This window comes from Ceratosolen solmsi, unplaced genomic scaffold (assembly GCF_000503995.2).
Source record: "Ceratosolen solmsi marchali unplaced genomic scaffold, CerSol_1.0 scaffold63, whole genome shotgun sequence".
In the NCBI taxonomy this organism is placed as follows: Eukaryota; Metazoa; Arthropoda; class Insecta; order Hymenoptera; family Agaonidae; genus Ceratosolen; species Ceratosolen solmsi.
Window position 1 is genome coordinate 2,357,514 of NW_011948437.1, and position 19,416 is coordinate 2,376,929.

The 19,416-nt window shown below is 29.9% G+C and overlaps 1 protein-coding gene across 2 annotated transcripts; it reads left to right on the top strand.

Annotated features, from left to right (window-relative positions):
- Positions 1-697: 697 nt before the first annotated feature.
- On the top strand, positions 698-18,140 carry Hrb27C (Heterogeneous nuclear ribonucleoprotein at 27C). Of its 2 annotated transcripts, XM_011503370.1 has the most exons (8): positions 698-987; positions 1,878-2,085; positions 2,172-2,358; positions 3,082-3,164; positions 3,658-4,045; positions 4,852-5,058; positions 6,490-6,645; positions 17,087-18,140. In XM_011503370.1, the coding sequence occupies exons 1-8, from the start codon at positions 950-952 to the stop codon at positions 17,266-17,268; spliced, it is 1,449 nt and encodes a 482-aa protein (XP_011501672.1). In that variant the 5' UTR covers positions 698-949; the 3' UTR covers positions 17,269-18,140. The 2 variants fall into 2 exon arrangements, with proteins under 2 accessions (XP_011501672.1, XP_011501673.1); XM_011503371.1 differs by lacking the exon at positions 4,852-5,058 and having other exon boundaries at positions 702-987.
- The last annotated feature ends 1,276 nt before the right edge of the window (positions 18,141-19,416 follow it).

Here is a 19,416-nt window from a genome sequence, read left to right on the forward strand (position 1 = left end):
GCTGCTGCTGCTGCTGCTGCTACTACTACTGCAACTACTACTATTATTATTATAACATTATTGTTGATGTTATTATTACTAGAAATTGTGGCAGGATTAAAATGGTCCTAGTAATTTTTTAGTAGTTCTGCAGTAATAGTAACGTTATTATTATTATATATTAATGCATAATCAATAGGGCTACAATATTATAAAAAAAACTGATAGGTTGTAGAGGAAAGGTAAATAGAATAATATTGTTGGGTTGGGTAATATATATATATATATGGATCTGGAAGTAGATCGATGAAATAATTAAAAAATCAACAATGTACGACATGAAAAGCATAATATGGTAATATCCAAGGTGGTGTTGAACGATAGAGAGAATTGGATCAACGTTAAAAAGCTTGAAAAGCATTGCGGTAAAATGTGCAGTGTCGCAGTTGAGTCGCGTGGTGCTGACAACGAGGCGTCGGGTTTCTTCGGAAAGGATCGTTGGCATTCGTCGGCTCGCTGATCGGAAGTGACGCGCATCGCTTTCGTTATTTTTACAGTTTCGCTCGCTCTCTGTCTCTGTCCCCCTCTCCCTGGACCACCGCTAGTCGTCTCTCTCGATTTCTGTTGCTCTCTTGCTCTTTTTCTATAGCGCACGTATACTAATAAAGCGGGGATATATGTACGGACCTGCGCTGTTGCTGCTGCTGAAACTGAGAAGTGAAAACTGCGTAAACGAGAGAGAGAAAGAGAGAAAAACAACGGTGTGACTGGTGGCGACACTGGCGACCGACGAGACTGCGTTGATCGTAAGCAAACGCGGGGATAGCATAGGAGTAGGAGCCATTAGCCTCGTCCGCTGACGACCGCTGGTTTCAGATAGATACGGTCGCACGATCAGCTGCCATATTCCGAGGGCCCGAGCACTTTGCCGATAAACTAGCAGTCTCCTGTAGTTTTTAAGAAAAATATTATGAGAGTGAAGAACGAAATGGACGACGACGAAAAGGGGTAAGTGCCATACAAGCGGCGAAATCGCGCCTTTTCCCTCGGTTCTTTTTTTCGCCTCTCGTTCTCTCTTTCCTCGTTCGTCCGTGGCCTCATGTTCGATCACCTAAGTATACGAATACACCACGTTTTATAATTCTTTAGTCAAGTCGATCGTAATTGGACTCGAAATCCAAGGCGTCACCAAAGCGTGAAATTGAGCTCTTGAGTTTGCGCTCGGAAGATCATTGTCAAGAAATTGACGGCATGGCCGATCGAGGGGACGCGACCGCTGGAAGTGAAGCGATGCCGGCATTCATTCCACTTTGGCTGAGCTGGCGGTGAGAGAGAGAGAGAGAGAGAGAGAGTCAGCGAGCGTGAGAGAGAGAGAGCGAGAGGGAGGGAGAGGGAGAAAGAAAGAAAGGAAGAATCGGCTTTGGTTCGGTGCCTACTTCGCTTCGTGGCGTGGACTCACCGATCCTCTCTCTCTCTCTCTCTCTCTCTCTCTCTCTATCTATCATTCTCTCTCTTCCTCTCCCTCTCTTTCTGTTTCTCTCTCTTTCTCTTATTCAGCTTCTCCCGCTTTTGCTCCTTCTCTCACATCACTCATTCTCACCCTTCATCATCGCGCTTCATCCCGTCATAACCAACTCCTCGTGCGAATTATCTTTCACTCACCCAATGATCAATGTCATATCCGAAATCTGGTCGAAAAAATAACAATGTACTCTGAATAAATCGGTTCATCTTCACTGTAACACGTATAACTAATGTATGGATGCTAACTGTATGCGTGCGCCATAACCACTCACTCATGCGAAACACGACATATATGCATATACATATTTCATATGAACGGCTTATCGTCTCACAATTCAAAAGTTTAACAAATAAATTTTTGGTCCAATCTTTAGAAAATTGTTTGTTGGTGGTCTATCATGGGAAACAACCCAAGAGAACCTCCAACGTTTCTTTGGACGCTATGGAGAAGTCATAGATTGTGTGGTTATGAAAAATAGTGAATCAGGTCGGAGCCGTGGATTTGGCTTTGTCACCTTCAGTGATCCATCCAATGTTGGAATTGTTCTACAAAATGGACCTCATCAGTTGGATGGTCGAACGGTATGTCATTATTTTATATCATTATTCTATATCACCATGATTCCACTTTATGATTTGCTTAGTTATCATTGGTACTCTATTTATAGATTGATCCAAAACCATGTAATCCTCGTACGCTACAAAAACCAAAACGTAGTGGAAGTTTCCCCAAGGTATTTCTTGGAGGTTTGCCGAGTAATGTCACAGAGACTGATTTGAGATCGTTTTTTCAACGTTTTGGCAAAGTCATGGAAGTAGTCATCATGTATGATCAAGAAAAGAAGAAATCCAGAGGTGAGTTATGTTTTTATTTAATCAATAATATTTTTAAAAAAGAGCACACTTGTCATTTTGAAAAGTCATTATTCCCGTGTTCAAGCCTAAAGTATATTTATATTATTTTCAAAATGAATATTTGACAAATTTTCTAATTATAGTTTTTTTAATTTATTCTAATTATTCTTTTCTAATTATTTATTTTTAAAAATTGTTTAAATATCTAGCAAACATAGCTGAATTTATACACTAGAAGTCAGCTTCTTTGATATTCAATTATTTTTAATTTTATCATATTGTTTATAATATTAAATCCATGTCATTGTAACTAATAATAACAAAATTTAAAGAAGCAGATCCAAAATGTTTATGGATTCAGCATGGTCATTGTGATAACATTGGAGTCTTCATTCATTTTACAATTAATGCGTACATTTAAATTATAAGTGTAGCTTAAGGCATAGAGTCAGGCTATACTATATAAGTTATTTATGTATAATTATATGGATTACGCTACATCAGTGTTACATTGTAAATTTTACTAAAAGAATGACGTTTAGTTTTATGGAGATAGAAAGTAATTATACACTCGACGTTATGCTTATGTAAAGAAAATGATGATTGTTAGTGAAAACTTTTCGATGGCGATGGTGTCTCTAATAATGAAAAAATATGTATTTACTTCGAGAAATATTCGACGGTCAATTTTTTTATAAACGATCTGTCACATTTGGATGGCAGGCTTTGGCTTTCTCAGCTTCGAGGATGAAGATGCAGTGGACCGGTGCGTTGCAGAACACTTTGTCAACTTGAATGGAAAACAGGTATAGCATATATGCACGAAACGAATCTATATTTATAAATTTACGATTATAAAAAAATTATGACGCTACAACGATGTTTCGGAAGCTTACGATTATTAATATACATTTAAGATAAGTTATTGTAGGTAAATTTAAAATAATTATGTTTTATAATCATTGTATAAGAAATTATTTTGTTAAGTTAACTTAACTGTAGTAGACTATAAGTTTCTTAAACTATATATTCATTATATTTATTATATATTAGAATTAGAATCGATTATATAAGTATAATTAATGTAATTTTACGTTAAAATTTCTTAAAAATTAATTCTTATTTGTATAATTGATGAATTTTCTCATAATTTAATTATCGATAAGATAGCTTAGCATCTATTTATAATATTTCCAAAGCGTAAATTTTGTCTTTTCTCCTTATGAACTCTCCATATTGCTTTAAAAAATATATATGAAAAAACTTTTTTTACACACATGCTTCGCATTATGTTCGCAGGTTGAGATCAAGCGCGCCGAGCCACGGGACTCGTCCAGCAAGATGAACGATAGCCATCAAGGTCAGTGGGGTCCACCACAACAAGGTCCGCCAATGGGAATGGCTGGTAACATGGGCCCAATGGGTGGACCCAATGGACAAATGGGTGGACCGATGATGGGTGGACCAATGGGTCCACCAGGAAATATGATGCAACAGTACCAGGGCTGGGGAACCAGTCCTCAAACTGGTGGTTACGCGGGTTATAGTGCCCAGTATAATACTCAAGGTTGGGGCGCACCACCTGGTCCACCGCAGCAACAGCAAATCCCACCGCCTCCACCGCATCAGTGGGGTAGCAGTTATAATGTCCAGCCTGCTGCAGCTAATCAGGCTTACGGAAGCTATGGTTAGTCTTTCATTGTCATCCCTTCTTTCCTAATCCGAGCTAAAATAAATAGTACGTCTATTTACAAGCAAGCAAATTTATAAATGAATTGAATTAACTATTAAATAATTGTTTGTTACTAAAGAGAGCTCCTTATCAATTTCTTGCTCAACATCAATCTTGGACAAAAATCTCACTCAAACTCTTATCTCATCCATCATATATTATTTACTTGCCAATTTAACAAGCTGAATGATTTAACTTAAAAATATTTCGCCAGGTTTACACTACAAACTATTCAACAATTTACATAATTTCCGAAATGCGACTATGCGTACACAATACTTTAAGATATACGTTTTTTTATCGTTCCTCCTCCTTTCTTTATCTATCTCTCTCTGAAGTATAATTTCATTATTTATTATTACATTGTTTAAAAATAATTTTTATCCTATCCCCTCCTGGTCCATCCTGCTTGGAGTTTTTGATAAAATCATAAAGAAAAAAAGTACTTTGATGCCCCCTGGAGAATAAAGAAGAAAGAAAAGAAAATACAATAGGACGAATAAGAAATGAGTAAAGAGAGAAATGGATAATGATGGATATGCGCGTGTTGTATTAGTGAAAAGCAAATAAATAAGCAAAAGATAAAATAATAAAACAATCGAAGAAACAAATGGCGGTGATAGTTAAGGGTGCTTGTATTTGAATTTTAAAAACGTAGCAGGCAGCCTTGACTGTTAAGAAGGAAGGAAGGAAGGAAGGGAATAACGCAAAATTGTAGAGTTCCGATTGGTGAACTGTGTTTGTATGGTTAATGATCGCAGGTGGGCCGGCAGCGGCCGCTTCAGGGGGCTACGGGCCCACGGCGGGTACTGGCGGGGCTGTGGGCGGAGGACCAGGAACTTCCTGGAACACGTGGAACATGCCACAAAATGGCCCTCCACCCGGGCACTCGAGCCAGCCTCCACCCCAGCCCCCTCAGCCCAACTCCTCGCAGCAAAACTCCAACTCGAACCCCTCTGGTCCACAGGGTGAGTCTTCAAGCTCAGTCAAACTCAATGCAAATGCGTACCTAGCCTCTCTGCCTTCATCTTTACCTACATTCCGATCCTGATTTCCATGTTCACCCAAATCTGAAAGTTGATTTTTATTATCTTTTTATATCTATGTTGTATATTCAGTGTATTTCATCTGACTGCAAAGATAGACTCGAAATTTTTTAGTGGACCAGCTTCTTTTAACTATCTTAACTATCCAACGAATAATGTAAATACTCTGCCAGCTTTCTCATTTAGCATTTAGTGTATCGCTCAAATAAACGCGACTCCTATGTACATTAATAATTTCAAGCGTTTTTTATTCCTCAAATTCTGATCAATGTTTTAAATCGCATCCTCTCCTAATTGCATCCTTCCGATACTTTATAAACGTACATTAAGAATGCATTTAAATTTTTTATATAGTGCACGTGACAATCTCTATATTATTAATTTTTTCAGCTTTTATATTATTTTTATTTTTATAAATGTTATTTTATTTTAAATTTCATCAAGCAATATTCAAAATATATGCCCTTAGCAGGTTTTTAAATGGGAAACTAGAAATAAAAAAATAATAAAAATAATAATAAATAATAATAAACTATTTTATTTACCACACACTAGAATTGGTTTCGTTAATAAATTAATTTTTTATTCATATCAAATTCACTTTTTTACATATATTTTTTTCAATACTATGCAAAATTAGTAAATAACAGTATTTCTCCTTGACATAGTGCTTAACTCGATATTCAAACTAAAGCATAATAAGCCAGCCATTGTTTCCTTTTTTCATTTATCAGTATACACGTAGCTTAAAATCGTTGTACAAATAGAAAATTATGTTTAACAATTTTAAATCCAGTTATTAGAATAGTAAAATAATTCGACTTTCGAATTAAGACCCTTCGCTAGTAAAAACCATATGTATTAATGAATAGATAATTGCTTAAAATAGTGCATTTCCTTTTGTTTTCCAAGCGCTTCCTTCCTTTCCTTTACAGTAATAATAGTAAACGTTATTATCAACAGGGAAGAACCCATATATAAATTAAATAGTAGAATGTAAGAGATATTAAATCTAGAAGTCCATTGTACAAATGGTACGCAATAGTGCCGAATGGATTTTTCGTTGTTGATATTTTTTTAAATTAAGTTTTAAAAACTTTGCTTATTCATTATATGCCTCCCATTATAAAATAAATATATATTATTTACGCAAGAAGGAATAAAAATCTTTCAATTAACAAGCTCAGTCTGTATATTTATCAAAGTAATAATCAAATGTTTAGAAAAACATTGAGCATGCGGATCTTGTAGTAACACTTGGAAAAAAAAAACAAATAATAAGAATGTAGGATTTAGGTCAGGAGAATCGAAAACGAAAGGATATCAAGTAGTAACGAGCGGGTATCGTTGCAGGTGACATGTACTCAAGGCAGACAACTGGATCGGGAGCGCCGGGATCTAGTAGCAGCTCGGCAAAGACACCTGACTACGCCGGATATAGTTACCCCAACAACTACGCGGATACGAGTTACCCTCAGCGCTCTTATCAAGGTGGAGAGAGCAGCGAAGGTGGGTATGCCGGCAGCGCTCCTAAACCTGGCCAGCAAGGCTTTGATTTAAAACATTGGGGCACCTCATGACCGTTTTAATTTCAACCAAATTTTCCGTCTTCACGGACGTGACAAGCGCCCAAGGCCTTGCTCTCGTGGGTTGTCCATTTACTTTTGCACTCTCGGACCTCAATCGCAACCTCGATATCTACCAGCCGAGCAAAGTCTCAACTCAACTGTCTACGTCTCTCCCAGCAGCGATCATCGTCTCAACTCGCTAACAATACATTCTAAATAATACTTTTAATAATTACTCACAAATTCTTAGATAATTACATCACAAGATTATGCAAACTACTTTACTTTTTATAACGACACGAAAGAATACGGACGCACGTGCACGTTGACAGACAGATACATAAATGCATATGCATGCATACAGGTACATATGTGTGTGCGCGCGCGCATACTCACACATTCACTGCTACTATTTATTCAACCTACGACCCGATCCAATCCTAGTGAACTTTATCTCGATCGCGTTATCGTAATATTATAAAAAGCTAGACAAAAATGAAAATCATGTGTCAAAGAAAGTATAAGTAGATATAACAATGTAATGATATAATCATAAAAATTAAAATAAGATTAAAAGGTCAATTGTGTATATGATAAAAACGCCAACATTAGAACTCGATCGATTGACGAGGAAATTCACTAGGATTTGAAGAATACGAACGGGTTAATAATGCAAAAGCGAAACATTAGCACACCGTTCTCGAGCGATCGTGCAGAGCCTTAACATTTTTTTTAGTCGTAGCAAAAATTTCTTCTAATTAATAATACAAAAGTCTCAAATTTTTATCAAGGTGAAAATAAAAATAAAGGAATATAATAATTACAATATAGAGACGGATTTTCATTAAAATTGATCGCTCACGAGGACGGACATCTAGATACGTTATAGTAATTAGATATTGTATGGAAACGATGGGAAAACTCATTCAAATAACGTTTAAATATAATGTCGAGATCGAAACGACAATAGACCACCCATGGTGCAAGCGAGAGCCCTTCGGCGCTGGGACACCGAGGGCAGAAAACTAATCATGCTTATACATGTCGTATATAGTTTCTGCGACCTTCATTATTGAGCAAAAGTATACAATTGAACAAAAAAAATTTTAAAATTATAAAAATAAAAAAAATTTAAATTGATCGAACATCTACAATCGAGACGGAGGAGCGAGTGAAAACAAAAAAAGAAAAAAGAATCGACGTCGAAGACTATCACCGCTGTGGCCCTGATGCTAAATTGAAAAATATACAAGCGCATGGATGTGTTTACTTTTTTAGAGTACTATATTCAAATATTTTTTATTTCAATATTCATCCTTTAGTTTATAACTCAATTATAAAAGAAATTATATTGAATTAAATAAATTATTTTTTATACATTTTGTTATTTTTCTAATTTAATTTTCATCAATAATAATTTTCAGCGCTCGTGTATCTTTCAACAGCGTTGTACGTTACAATAGAAAAAGAATTACGAGTTTAATATTAAAAATTACTTTTAAAAGGAAAAAGATGGCGAGAGTGAGTGCATGCATACATGTGAGCGAATGTGAAAGAAAGATATGATTGAGTGAACAAGATAGTAAGAATGGGTGTGAACGAGTGAGGGAGTCAGAAGGTCGGCAAGCTAAATTTAAGCGACAGGTTCGCAATATTGAGACGACCAACCCTTTACAATCAATACGGATCTACTATTGTGTAGTAGTTAATAACGAATAAACAGAAAGATAGAAAAGACGAATAATTAACGAGGTTTTATAAGTCAATATCATAGGCCGATTCTACCAGTAATTAAAATAAACTATTCGACAGTAGTGTAACATACGTAGATCTAATTTTGACAATTATGTAAGCGTGTTTATAAAACAACTGACATCAGGACATAGGCTCCTTCGTGATCTTTTAGCCTATTTTTTTTTATCATATGTCGTAATTTTACTTTTGTATGCTGTATAAAATGCGCCTGTATACTTGTTTATACTAGTTTCTTGTCTCTTTTTCCTCTTATTTTTTCGTATTTTTCTTGGATGTTTTTTACTCTATTGTATTAATTATTATCATTATTATTATTAACATTACTTATTATTAATTATTATTAATTATTATTATTATTATTATTATTATTATTATTACTATTACTATTCTTATTATTATTATTTTCATAATTCATATATTAGGTATAAAGTTAGCAAACGATGATTTTTGTGCACATTCAATTAATGAAAAAAGGAGACGAGAGAACAAGAGAATAGTTGCACAAACCTTTAATTTCTTTTCTATACGAATTGTAAATTAAAAATCATTTTCTCATTATCACGGCGGGTTTAAGTAATGAACTGATTTTTTAATTTATATATAAATATACATATATTTTTACTTCGCTTTTCTAATAATTATTAATAATTAGGCATGCTGATGTAAGCATAAGTTATACAACTTTTTTATGTGCTATTTTAATAGTATGATGATTGTTATTGTGTATTTCTTACAATAATTATTACTATTATTCTAATATGAATTAAAATACCTATAGCTTTCTATAGCCATTATTTAATATTACAATTATAACTGTTATTGTAAATTCCTACTATTGTTACTACTATAAAACAAAAAATTTTGCCATTGATTATTTGTGCCGTGCGCATTTTTATTAATATTTTCTGACCTATATATAAATGACTTGGACGGTAGACTTAACCTTAGTTCTGACTCTCTCGCTCCTCCTTTGAGAATCCTTCGTTACAATGAAGTTACTTATAGATGTTTGTTTTATTTAGTTTTAATTAATTAATTTTTTCAATTAATTAATTAACTTTTAATTAATTCGAAATTTAATACTTTTTCAATAATTTATTCAAATTAATAATAATAATGATAATTAGCAAATTAAATAAAATTACGTAATTATGAAATGATAAATTTGCGATCATTTCGATAAACTATTGAATTAGTTCTTATTACAAGATATATATATATATAAATATATATATATATATATATATATATATATATATATATATATATATATATATATATATATATAATATTTATATATATATATATATATATATATATATATATAGATATAAAATGTTTGAATAATGCTTAATTGGTTTTTGATACACCAGTCTTGTAAATGTACATAAAGTAAGGAAAAAAGGAAAATAGTTTGAATGAACTCTCTTCTCTCCGACTTGATAACCATTCTATTATATCTTGAATTTCTGTGTCCTTGACAAATAAGAATTTAATAAATCTCGTTGATCCGAGAGCTTTAGATGTACTTTAAGACGCCCCGATTATGGCGCTATCAGCTTTAAATATTTACGTAATGACGTAGGGCACAAATAATAAGGCAAATAAAAATAAAAGACGAGTAAGAGAGCGTACAATTAATTAATTACTATAATAATTGATGGAATAAAATGAATAAAGGTGTTTATTAAGGCTAAACAGATGAATATATTTATACTTGAAGAAAATATCATTAGTATTTTTCGAAAGTAAAACACAGAAGCTAATATTGACTTATTACTGTAAAAGGATAGCTCGTAGGAAAAAAGGTTAAATTTTCGGATTATTAAGGAATCGTTTATTAACTACTATTTGCCGAGTTCACGTCGGCTTACTCTCAGGGTTGTTAACTACTTTTCTAATGTCTCTCTTCGGTTTAAGTCGTTCGTTTTTTATACCATTTGCGGTTTTCGCTCATGTATGTTTACAAATATAAACATTTGTAATAAACGACAAAATCAAATAATGATTGCACCCAAGCCGACTGAGCCTCTTAAACGAGGAGAGTTTAATTTAAGAATGCATATAATTATGGAGACAGATTCTTGAAAATAGGCAGCGCGTTGCCTCCTTCGTTGATTAATCGTTAAAGTTTTTAAAGCTGCTATTCTTAGTGAAAACGGATAAGTCGTAAAGATTTAAAGTTAATGAAAATAACAAAATTTGTAGAGTGAAGAAAAAATAGACATAAGAAATAAACAAAAATAAAGAGACGTGAAATGGGTTATATTTGAAAGCGAGAGAGAGAGAGAGAGAGAGAGAGAGAGAGTGTGTGTGTGTGTGTATGAATGTAAGTTCAATAAAATCTAATACCGCTAAGTACATCGAGTTTTACGTTTAATTATCGTGATAATTAGTCGATTGGTAAATTACATAGGATCATAAAACATTAAGTACCTAGTACTTGGCATGCGAATTACTAAGCAAGCGGGTCTAAGAATGAGAGAACTGAAAATAAGTTTCTGAAAGAATGTGTATGTATGCTTGGATGAGAGAGAGAGAAAGAAAGAAAGAAAGAAAGAAAGAAGTGTAAGAGTGAGAGTACAGAAGATAATAGAGATAGAAAGTTTTTCGTAAATGATAAACATAATATCAAGATTATAGATTAAATATTCAATCGGGATTCCGCCAAGAATGGCCCGTTCAATAAAGACTGGTTTTAGCGACTAATTAAAATACGATTACATAATTATCTATACGTGTACGTCTATAGAGATCGTCAAATCAAGTTCTTTACTCTCCTACCGTTCAGTCGTACGTTGATGAGTTTTACTTTAAAATAAATGATAAACGATATGCTAGCGTGCTCTCACTTCTAATGTAATTTAATACATTTATGGCATAACGAACCATTTTGCGATAAACTATTTCTGTGCTCGTGGTTTTTATTTAATGTGGTAAAGACCACGTGCTTAATACGTTATGACCAAGTCCACGATTTGTACAAACGAGTTAAAACGCACGATCCAGTATGTATCTAATTTAAGGATTTAAGAAATCGAGAAATAAAAACCAACTAAGTATAGAAAAAGAACGCTGCACTCGTATCTTGCATGCGCGATTTCGAAAAGTAGCTTTCGATATCGATAACGAGCGAAGGAAGATCTTCGATTGTCGCTTCGATTACGCTCCTACGTTCTCTATTGTTAGATTGTTGATGTCACGAAGGTTGCAGGACATTACGCATTCTTCGTATAATACATCGTATGACTCGATCGGATTTTTCACTTTTTTTAATCCCTCGGTTAGATATAGGACTCTTTGTTTTGTGTTTCACCTCGCCTTTTTCTTATTATTCTTCGTATAAAGGAAATGAAAGTCAAATGTAATTTTAATATTACTATATATTTCAATCGAACATGTATTTTTCATAAGAGTGATGATTTTTAATATACAGCGCTTGAAACATTTTACTATACTATATACTTACTATGAATTACTTTTAACGAACAAGTACATTCTGGGAATCACTTGAGTTATTATTAAACGAAAAAATATATATACATACATACAGCCATGTATTATCACCTAAGTATTTCTTCGATAATTTTCCAAACAAATCTCTCGTCCTTGCTTACACAACCTTTTTCAATCCTTTCCTTCTTCATGATATTTTCTTCGCTCGTTCTTTTGATCCAAAAAGCTCCTAAAATCCATTTGTAGATCAAGACAGTTATATATACATATATCTTTTTTAATGAAATTTTTTTTCTGATTGATTTTTATTGCTTCCTTTTATCATTTTTATTAAATCTTAAAATTTTATATTTTAAGATTTTATGTAAATATTTTAAAATAATTGTTGTTTTGCTAAATAAAATATTTTATATGGTACGCTTGTTGCATTTGAAATCTTTTGCATTATTTATAAAATATTCAAGATTGTTTCCGGTTGTAATAGAATTATTCATAATAATTCTTTGACCACTAAGAATCATTTTCGTTAAAAACGTGCTCATTTCAACATTTGATTTGATTTATAATGTTGAGATTTAGTTACGTAAAATTTCAATTTTATATTATCTAGACTTTTCTGATATATTGCTAAAAATTTAAGTAATTATGGCGAGAGTTTGCACGTGTTTTCATAAACTTATTTTGTTATATCTTATCTTAGTTTGAATGATCTTTATACACTTAAATATCTATAAATAAAGCGTTAAGAGATGCTTGACTGCAAATATCCGTAATTTAAAATAGTTAAGGAAAATTAATTATAAACAAATTACTTAGTGTGTCATGTGTCATGAAAATAAAAAAATATATATGAGCCGTTGCGTGACCCTCTAAAGTACTATAAAAATATCGTAGTTAAAGTGACGATAATGACTAAATAGAAAACCCTGACGAAGTTCAAAGTACTTGTGTACCTCAAAGACTCTTAACCTACATTACAATAAATGTGCGAAAATACACATTTATTTATTCTTTTTCACATCTCTCTTTTCGTTCCTTATCACTTACTCGTACCTTATCTTGATCTTTATTTCTTTCACCTGAGCCTTGTACATGCAATTATTGTTCTTTTTTTCTCCTTCAAAAACAAAACTAACTTACAAAGCGAGGGGGACATTAAAAATCTAATTTTCATTTATATAGAAATACTAACGATTTGGTATATGCAGAATTTCACCAAATTAAAAACTTTACTCTGTTAATAATTCTATACAGATTTTTAATTAAGCTGGTGTAATTAAGATTTGAACATAATCGAAATTATTTTGAGATATAGTAAAATAAAAAGTGCCGATTTTTAGCGTGTTTTATCCCTGGTAATAAACTTTATATAAGAATATTCTTGTTTATTTGGAACTGATAATGTTTACGTAAAGCAAGTGTGATTTTATTCAATAAAGTTTAATGTACGCGAGTCTTCTATTAACTCTACACACATACAGATACACTGCGACATAAATGAGAGTAGTAGTATATCAATCTTAAAAAGTAGTTCCCAAGTTTAATAGTAATTATAATGAAATGATATAGAGGGATGAGAGATGATAAAAAAAATATTTGTTTCTTGGCGCCGTATATTATAACGTTTTCAGTATGTTTTTTAAATATTTAGCGTATATAGAGGTATATTAGAAAAAGGGTCCACGAGGGCTCGATTGTGGTCAAATGATGTACTGGACAGAATTTTTGCCTGACAAAAGGGTTAATAATTGATTACTTGATACTTAAGATATAGATATAATAAAACTATTAATATTACTACCTACTATTAAATATTCATTATCATTACTACGATTATATTTATATATATATATATATATATATATATATATATATGCATACACATATATGTATGTATGTGTGTGTGTGGTGTGCATGTACCTGAGTGCATGTGTGTGTTCGTGCGTGTGTGGGTGTGGGTATATATATATATATGTATGTATGTATATATGTGTATATATATATATATATATATATATATATATATATATATATAAATCATAAGTTAAAACAATAAATGATTATTATAGTAATTATGGTATAACGATTAAAAATAGAGATAAAATGGATTATTCATAAATATATACTATGGCATAGATTATTATGAGAACGATAATTAAATGGAGAAAAAAGATACTGAAGAATATACGAGAGCTGATCTCTTTATTCCATCCTTCTCTTTTCAATATCCCTATAATCCCAATAATGAAGACATTTCGTATTTGTTTAAATGTACATATTAGTATAGTTTATCTTTAAGTTATTTATTATAAAATAATTAATATGGTCCTTATACATTAGATGATTGGAAAATAGGAAACCGTAAAATTTTTATTTATTGTATGCATGTCAAATGATTTAATAACCAAATCATTTACTCACTTTTTTAAATGTTTCATATATAATTATAAAAATGTTCTTTAATAGTATTGTCAAATAATCATCTGATGTACAAGATAATATTAGTTTTTACAGATTATATTAATTAATTTCTAACATACAAATTTAAATATTAAGTATTATTCAACATTATGTACTAAAAGAATTGTGATATTACCTATAAAATTCAGGAAGTAGTAAAAAAATATAAAATTTACCTTTAAGCTTTTTTGATATTGTTATTGTAGTATTAAATTTTTAAATATTTTAATAACAATTTTGAATTTATAAATTTGTTTAATTTTTACTAGAATTTACTGAGATGTCTGAAATAAATCCTGTTGTAGTTAAGCAGTTGCTTGTAACTTGTATTTTGAATACATTATCAAACATTAAAAAACTAATAGATCAATATTTTGATAATATTGATGGCATACGTTCATAGTTAACGGTGGTAAATAATAAATATAAATCATTTAACTTAATAATAATATAAATAAGCATATTAAGAGAATATATTACATAAATATAGTTACCACTAAAAATAAATCTTTGCTTTATAGATATATAAATAATGAAAACATGTGCAGTAAAATAGAATTGGTAAATCAAAAATCATCAATCTTAAACTAATTTAAGCCTACAAATAGCATTAAAAAAAATTTTGTAAACGTATAGTTTTGTACATTAAAAATTAAAATTATAAATATGTATCTATTGATTAGTTAGTTAAAGATAACTGTAAACATAAATGTTGATTAAATAAAAAATTTGTTTTTATCTTAATAACTTTTAATTCAATAGTAGTATATGCCATACTAAATTATGATAATCTGTTTAATATGCACAAACAATATAAATATAACACGTAATACATATTACGATAATTTAATTTAGTCACAGAAAAAAATAATATTTGGGCCTTATTTTGCTATATTTAAAATTTACAATTTTAAATTAGATTTAAAGATCTTTCTTATTATTAATAATTAAATTATTAAAATAATTATGAAATGAAATTTGCTCAACTAATTTAACAAATTTAATTAAACTTTGTTTATGTTGAGTATAAAAATCATTTCAATAACATAAATAGGTTAAGAAATTAATTTATATTATATAATAATATATTGTCTAAAATAAGCAGTTGGGAACTTCTGATTAATAAGAAAATAGCCTTTTGAATCTAATACCTATCATACAATAAATAAAATTCTAAACATTAATTTTAAGATACATACTAAGTTTATTATAATGAAGCTAAACAATCACATAATATTTTATATAAGTCATATTTTTTGCATAAATTTATTTTAAAATGTTAATTTAAGTTCGAAATTTGAAATAATTCATGCTTATAAAATTGGGTATGAAAAACGAGTTATTATTTGATTATTAAATAAGGATTATAATTTATATTACCACTATTTAAATACATTGTATCATAATATTTCTTTTCGTAGTTATTTGATTTATTAATAGTTATATTCCATTATTATTTACATTGTTAATTATAGAATGAAATTGAAAAGCTAATAAGGTATATTTACGTATTTTTAAAATGGTTTAGTATTGGGAAGCAATAGTAGTACTATATATTGTATATTTTCATTATATTTTATTATATTTATTAAATATAATTATATTTTCGACTGCCACCTCAACCTTACAGGTTTCTATGAGTTAGTTTTTTTTTATATATTTAATATAAAAACTAATGATACAATTTTAAAAAGTTACTATACAAAATAAGAAACACGAACAAATTTAATATAAAAACTAACGATACAATTTTAAAAAGTTGCCATATAAAATAAGAACCACATGAAATTTTCATATATTACAAAATTATATTTACAATAGTTTTTCAAAAGTTATATCATATTTATATACAATTAATATTTATACTTAATGAAAAATATACTATTATAAACTGTAAATTATATTAATAATTCATTTAAAAAAGATTTAATTTTTAATTTACACAGTTTTAGTAAAAATAATCGTATACTAAATATATCTTAAAAGCGAATAAGGTAATAATTATATTATAATTAAAATAAAATTGTTTAAATATTTTTAATGATATATAGAATATATATGCGTCAGCCTTCAATTGTATACATCAACGCTGGGAAGAACAAAGTTTTCCAATTAAAATCTTTATTTATGAAATATTTCTATATTTTTTTCTTAGATTTTTTTTAATAAACATTAAATATTTTAATTTTTAAATAAACTCAAAAAAGTTGGTTCTGTTTCAAGAGAAGCCATTGAAATCAAACTTTTATTGTTATTTTTGTAGAAACTGAAAGTTGGTAATATTCGTCATTCAAAATTAGATTATTTCTTACGTAAATAAGTTCTGGATTTATCATTGTTTCTCTTTTGAATTAAGATATTAAATTTATGCTGATATTTGTATTTTCTGGGTAATAAGTCCGACTGGGAGTGTAAAATAATGGATAGTAGTAACTATATTAAAGTACATTGATTAACAAAAAAAAATTTATTTAATACTTAAGCTTTGCGAATAATATACGTTCTAATATTAGATGAGCGTATATGACAAATACAATGTGAGTAATTGATAAAAAATAATATAAAAGGAAAGAGGTGGTCCACTGCTTTAAAATTGAGTGGTGGGATTGAAACTAAAGATGAAGGAGCGACAGTTGATTAGCCTGTCAGGTGAATCGGATCAAGGGATTTGGGGAACTATTTCACTCTGTTTTGCCGATGGTCCCTGACAGGAGGAGAGACAATGGGAGTCGGCATGACAGCAGCACTGATGAACAGCGAAGTCAGCACCAGCGTCAGCAACAGTGCGGTTGATTTCGCCGGAATGAACAGTAATGGGGCCATTGGAGGTGTTGGACCGCAAAGAGCTCATACGCTTTCCAGCAACAACAGTTATCATCCTTACCGGCGATAAAAGCACGTGTTATAACTAGCGAGAAGAAGCCGCAAGTCTTTCACTTTCACCCCTATTATCTACAATCCATTCTAACCTAGCTCACGATCGATATTGCGCCTATCTCATTTATCGTGATTAATCATTAATCCCTGCATCTATTCTACGCCAGACAACTATAGTTGTTAAGTTGAGTAAGTAGCTTAAGCTTTAATATATTTAAGTTTTCTTAATTTATCGTTAATGTCAAATATAAGAAATTGCTAAGCAGATATATAACACTTACTAAGTGTAATATGCACGGCGTGCGTATAAATTTATTAAAACTGGAAGTGCAATTGTCTGTATAAAAGAGAAGTATAAACAACTGATTTGCGCAATTATATTATGCAATTTTTTAACGCGTAGAATTATCTCAATAAGTAAAAATGAAAAAAAAAATGGAATAAACGATAATATTTTGTTACATATAATGAAAGGCTTTGTTTCGGTTAATAATTAGTCGCAGCTCAACTCAAATCGAATATTTTTCCTACTATGAAATAATGCTATGAGTAGTTGAATATTCCGGTATTTATAATCATCTTGGTGATGGAGGTTAAGCTGCTTCTGGCCATGACTTGCAGCATCTTCTGTCATTGGCTTTATTGTCCAGCTACCATCGTCAATAATAGTCTATGCACCTGTTTGTAACCTATTTCCTAGGCAAGTTACATATACCAGCATTCACATCCCTTGGGTACAAGAAAACTTTATTCATTAAATTACTCTTACTCTTCAACTATGCCTTGGTGTCCAACATAGAACTTTATTAAAGAATTTTAAGAGGATCTTCCAATATCATATATTAAGAGTACGTCACAATTCTTTAAAGCTATAGAAGCAAATGTTAATGACAGGTTTTTTTTATATGATCACAATCTTACTATTGTAAGAGATTAGAATTATTTTAAATTTGATTGAAAATAAGAAATTATAATAGGTATAAGTCACCTTTTTTTACTATTTTAATTTTTTACTTTTTGACTATTTTAAAGGTTTACAGAAGGAAGCTCAAGCAACGAATAATTAAAATAGAATGAGGTTTTTAATAAATTTTAGCTTTATTATCACGTGACTTTTTGTTCTATTGCAAGTACATTATATAATATTAAATATTCTGAAATTCTATTAATTTATTATAAAAAATTAATAAACAGAATTTTCATTAACATTATAATGTTTCTTAATATTTATATTACTTTAAACATAATTATTGTAAAAATAAAAAGTTAGTAAATTTAATTACCATTGTTAAATATTATGATGGATGAATCAAAATTTATAGGAGATAATTGCAGTTAAATAATTAAAACAATATATATTCTTGAATATAAAATTCTTCGACTTATTATTCATTTTAAAATTTTAAGTGGTATTTTTTGAAAATATTTTTAATTAATTCCTTAAGTAATATCGACATATAACACTAATAATATTGATTAAATAATCAAAATCATTGTTAAAACTTATTTCAAAATAGAGATTTGTATTTTATTGATATATTTTTAAGAGAAAAATATTCATACGGATTTAATTTATTACTATAAGTATACAAATTTTGTAAACGAGAACAAATTTATAATTGCTTGAAATTTGAATTGATGCTTTTGTATTCTGTTTTATTTTTGTAAAAGTAAAAATGATTATTACTTTTATATATTGAATCATAATTAATGAACCAGGAATTTAATTTATAAACTTTTTATATATTCTTTGTTAACTGTTCATATTCATATACTTATTTGTAAAATATAAACTAATTAAAATAAAGCTGCGAATATGAATATTAATATTCTATTTCATTAATCAATAATCATTAGTCGAAATACTATTTTTTTAAATCAATGGACATGCACAATTATTATTACGATTATAGGAAAATATACGTATTTAAATTATAATTTTTTGAATAACTTTATTAGTCATTAATACAATTATTCGCTACGATAAAATAATTAATACTCAAAAAGTTTTCTTATACAACCTATATATTATTCAAATTGCAATTGAACTGATGATCAAACTGTAAGTGAAAATGTAAAGTGTTTTAATAAATTTTTGTAATTGTTAAACGCCTTTGCTTGATGATTACTTCAATATTTTTTTCTCAAGGATTATTCATAACAT